Here is a 4080-nt window from a genome sequence, read left to right on the forward strand (position 1 = left end):
GCTGACCATAAGGTTTGCAGCCCGATTCGTAACCACTACGCTACCAGATAAATATATACAAATGAAGAATTGTATCCATTTTTCAGTTTAGCATTCTTATGAATTGTACTTAAATAACAAAGAATGGGAAAAGATATGATAAAGCCACAAATTCTTTGAATGAATTATTTCCCTTTTAGAGGCACTGATTTTGTCCAGAATGATTTTGCTATCAGAAATAGATACCAAAAGGCTCTCTGGAGCACACTTAGGGGTATTTGTAGTAAAGTGAGTCAGTATAAAATTGAACTGAACCAGTAAAAAGTGTTGAAAATGAAGGTACAGACAAAGTCAACAATATTCATCCTAAATATTAACAATTTTGGACACATTCCCCACCTTTTCGCCAGCAACAACACAGAGAGATTCAGTGTCTATACACTTCGAATTTCTTAGACATCTTTCCAAGAGTCGGTTCAACTTCACCAAGAGATCTGACTGCCTATGAAAATAGTAACGGACTAAGGTCATGAAATACAATACCAGGTATTAAAATAATAGCTCATTGGGGTTAGTTTCCCTCTAGCTAAAGCAGTTTAAGAAAATTATTGAAATACCTGCCAGGTTCAAAAGCTGGGGCAGCCATCTGTGATAATTCAAGGTTAAAAAAAAGAATACCTTCTGTTGCCCTATTGGGTTTTGGAGAAACAAGTTCACAGGAAACCTGTCCAAGAACTCTGCAAAATAAAGGGTGCAGCTTTGTTAAATAAACATATTTTCTACCCAATTAAAAAAGGAAATGAAATCTACAACAAACCAATTAAATTTCAATCTTCTCTGAGTAATAATGTGCTCAGCATAAAATATCATAAAAGGTAAAACTTTTATCTAGAAGTAAATGTATACAAAAATAAAACACATTGGTAGAAACAAAGAGATAACAATTAAAAAAAAATCTTATACTAGTTAGTATTCCATTGTTGTTGCTATTGTGAAGTGTTGTCAAGTTGGTTCTGACTCACAGCGGCCCTGTCTCTCAGTGTTTCCAAGGAGCAACTCATGAGTTTGAACCATTAACCTGTCAGTTATCAGTCCAATGTTTATCCTACAGCATCACAGCAAGACTCCATAGACTTAAAAAATCTTTTATAAAAACAATTGCCTCGTATTTCTCCTTTCTAATTTATTGATTGAAGAAAGCATAAAAACTTGAGATTCCTTAAAAGTATGGTTCAGTAACATTATTTTATGAAATACACTCATAACTTCCAAATGAACATAAAAACATAATTCTCATCTCATGCAACCGAGTGCCACCAAATTGATTCCAAGTCATAGTGGCCCTACAGAGCAGAAAGAACTGTTCCTTAGATTGTCCAAGACTGCAAATCTTTATGGAAACAGGCAGCTTCATCTTTCTCTGAGATAGCTGGTGGGTTACAACTGCCCACCTTGTAGTTAGCGCCTAACACATAACTCACTAGCCATCAGAGCTCCTTACAATGAGGAAAATGGGACCTACTTAAAGGTACAATGTTCAGAACCTCACACATTCTAAGAGAAATAGCTATTGCAGTGCCCCAAATTCAGGAAAATCACTACAGTTTTCCCATGTAATTTATAGAGGTCAGAAAGAATATGACACTCATGTGACAAAAACTAAATTTATGATTAAAAAAAAAATTATGGTGTTGATGGTGGTGTGCTGTGGAGTTGGTTCCGACTCATAGCAAACCTGTATATAGGCTGTAAATCTTTATGGGAGCAGAAAGTCTCATCTTTTTCCATTGGAGATTACACATATTCAAACTGCTGATCTTGAAACTCATAACTCTTATGCTATCAGGGCTCATAAAGTGACTATAAAACCTAAAAACCCTGCAGTTGAATAAAAACACTTATTTTTGGTACCTAAAAATGTACCAGATGCTCTGTAAACAACAAAGTTAAGGTTCTTTACAAATGCCCTCTACTGGAGTCTTGGTTTGGTACCTAACAATGTTTCAGATGCTCTGTAAACAATGAAGTCAAGGTTCTTTACAAATGCCTTCTACTAGAGACTTGATGTGGCACTGTAGGATAAGCAATGAACTGCTAACCACAGCCCTAGAGTTCAAACACACCAGCCCCTCAAAAACGCTAAACAAGGTCACTATGAATCAGAATTAACCCAGAAACAACACAGAGCTTACATCTAATTTGAATTCTTTGTTACCTTGTTTTTCCAAGTTCCACAATACAACAGCCATAATCTGTTCCAAACGAGATCTTGATATTCCTATAATCATAGGTCTGTCTGCCATCCAGCCGCTGAGAACATAACAGTCATTCATTAATTACTTCAACAAAAATTTACTCAGCAACAACTACATGCCAGTACCATGGACTGCTAGAAGAACAAATAAATCTGCATTAGAAGATACAGCCAGAATGCTCCTTAGAAGTTAGAAGGCCAGACTTCATCTCTCACACTTCAGACATGCTATCAGAAAGGCCCAGTCCCTAGAAAAGGACATCATGCTGGGTAAAGGTGGAGGGGCAGGGAAAAGAAGAAAGACTCCCTACGAGATGGGTAAGCACAGTGGCAGAAGCAATGGGCTCAAGCTTAACGACTGTGAGGACCTGACATTGTTTCGTTTTGTTGTGCCCAAGTTGGAACTGACTTGACTGCACCTAACAACATGTCTAAGCATTAGGATGGAAGTGGTTGTTGATGTGGTTGTGTGCCGTCCTGTAGGGTTTCCAAGGCTGTACATCTACGGAGAGGAGAGTCTCATCTTTCTCCCGCAGAGCGGCTGGTAGATTCGAACTGCTGACCTTGAGGTCAGCAGCCCAACTAGCAACCCATTGGAAACTAGGCGCCCAGGCACTAACAGTCGCTGGGGTGACAAGAGTCTTGCAAAGAAGAGGTCTGGGCAGAAAAACGTCTAGGGGCGAGAGTACGCACTGCTTATTCCCCTCTAGGGCTCGCGGGCAGGCGCCGGCGAGGTCTGAGCGCCCAGTCCGGAAGACAGAGGTCTGCCATACGACCAGGACGCACACGCAGCGCGCAGTTCCAAGGGTGCCTCTTACCTTCTTCTCTTCGATAGCTCGGAGCAGAAAGCGGCGCTCACAATTTGAGAGCGGTGTCTCCTTCATGCTGACGCGGCTTGTGGGGCCACACGGGCTCGAGTATCTGTGGAGTATGCGTTGTGACCAATTTCCATCCACACGAGCCCAGCTCTCCCTGCTGCGCGGGAAATTTGCGTCATCAAGACGCGGCGGCTAACTGTGGGAAAACAATATGTTGCTAATGCGCAGGCTCAAAGCAAGGTAGGGGCCGGTGTACTTCAGAGATTTGAAAGAGGTGTGATTCTGAACAGGAAGATCTTTCTACCTCTTTTCACTCTTTTTCTGGGGGAGGAAAGGAGCCTTAACAATAATAAGCAGCGTAGTACTATCAACTAATATTAGTATAACGCTCTCACAATTCGCCCTTTCTCAGGTCTAGCGGGATAGGCTAAATAATTGCAATTTAATTTGCCAACTCCAAAACTGAAGAAGCAGAGCTTGCAGCTAGATTCACTAAGAGATACTAGAATAAATGGAAATGGGTGTGGGATGGGAAGAAGAAAGTTGAAGTGAGCTCGGTGTATTTGTGGACTGAAAGTGAAACCTCGTAAAATTGAAGAGTTGACCTGAGTTGAGAACATGCCCACTTTGTACCTAATGGTGTTACAACTAATGGTTAAAATGAAATCTCCTGTTTATTATTGTCTCAAATTATTTTAAACCAATAGGATTACAATATTTAGGGGGAATTGAGAACTTAGTGATCTTAGTCGTGAACCACCACTTTTGGGTTTTTTTGGGGGGAGGCGGTTGTGGGGTTTTGTTTGTTTGTTTTTGAGGGAACAATTAAAAATAGGAACTCCAAACTACCTGAGCTAAAATTCTGACTCTGCCATTGACTAGTTCTATGACATTGAGCAAGTTGCTTATGTGCCTCACTTTACTCATTAGCAAATTAGGGGTAATAAACCTATTAATTGTGAGGGATAACAACGTTAGAGAAGGTAGGTTATGATGGTAACTGCTGTAGAGTTCCTTCCGACTTGTAGG

At 40.4% G+C, this 4080-nt stretch overlaps 1 protein-coding gene across 1 annotated transcript in view; it reads right to left on the reverse strand.

Annotated features, from left to right (window-relative positions):
- EXOSC9 (exosome component 9) overlaps positions 1 to 3117 on the reverse strand; it is a 19311-nt gene extending 16194 nt beyond the window's left edge. The window contains exons 1-4 of the mRNA XM_006866276.1: positions 3052 to 3117; positions 2195 to 2289; positions 597 to 716; positions 379 to 481 (exon numbers count right to left, since the gene is read on the reverse strand). Of these exons, the coding sequence (XP_006866338.1) occupies positions 379 to 481; positions 597 to 716; positions 2195 to 2289; positions 3052 to 3117 (384 nt within the window). The remainder of the gene's footprint in view (positions 1 to 378; positions 482 to 596; positions 717 to 2194; positions 2290 to 3051) is intronic.
- Positions 3118 to 4080: the final 963 nt, after the last annotated feature.

The sequence above is a fragment of the Chrysochloris asiatica genome, unplaced genomic scaffold, assembly GCF_000296735.1.
Source record: "Chrysochloris asiatica unplaced genomic scaffold, ChrAsi1.0 scaffold00088, whole genome shotgun sequence".
Classification (NCBI taxonomy): domain Eukaryota; kingdom Metazoa; phylum Chordata; class Mammalia; order Afrosoricida; family Chrysochloridae; genus Chrysochloris; species Chrysochloris asiatica.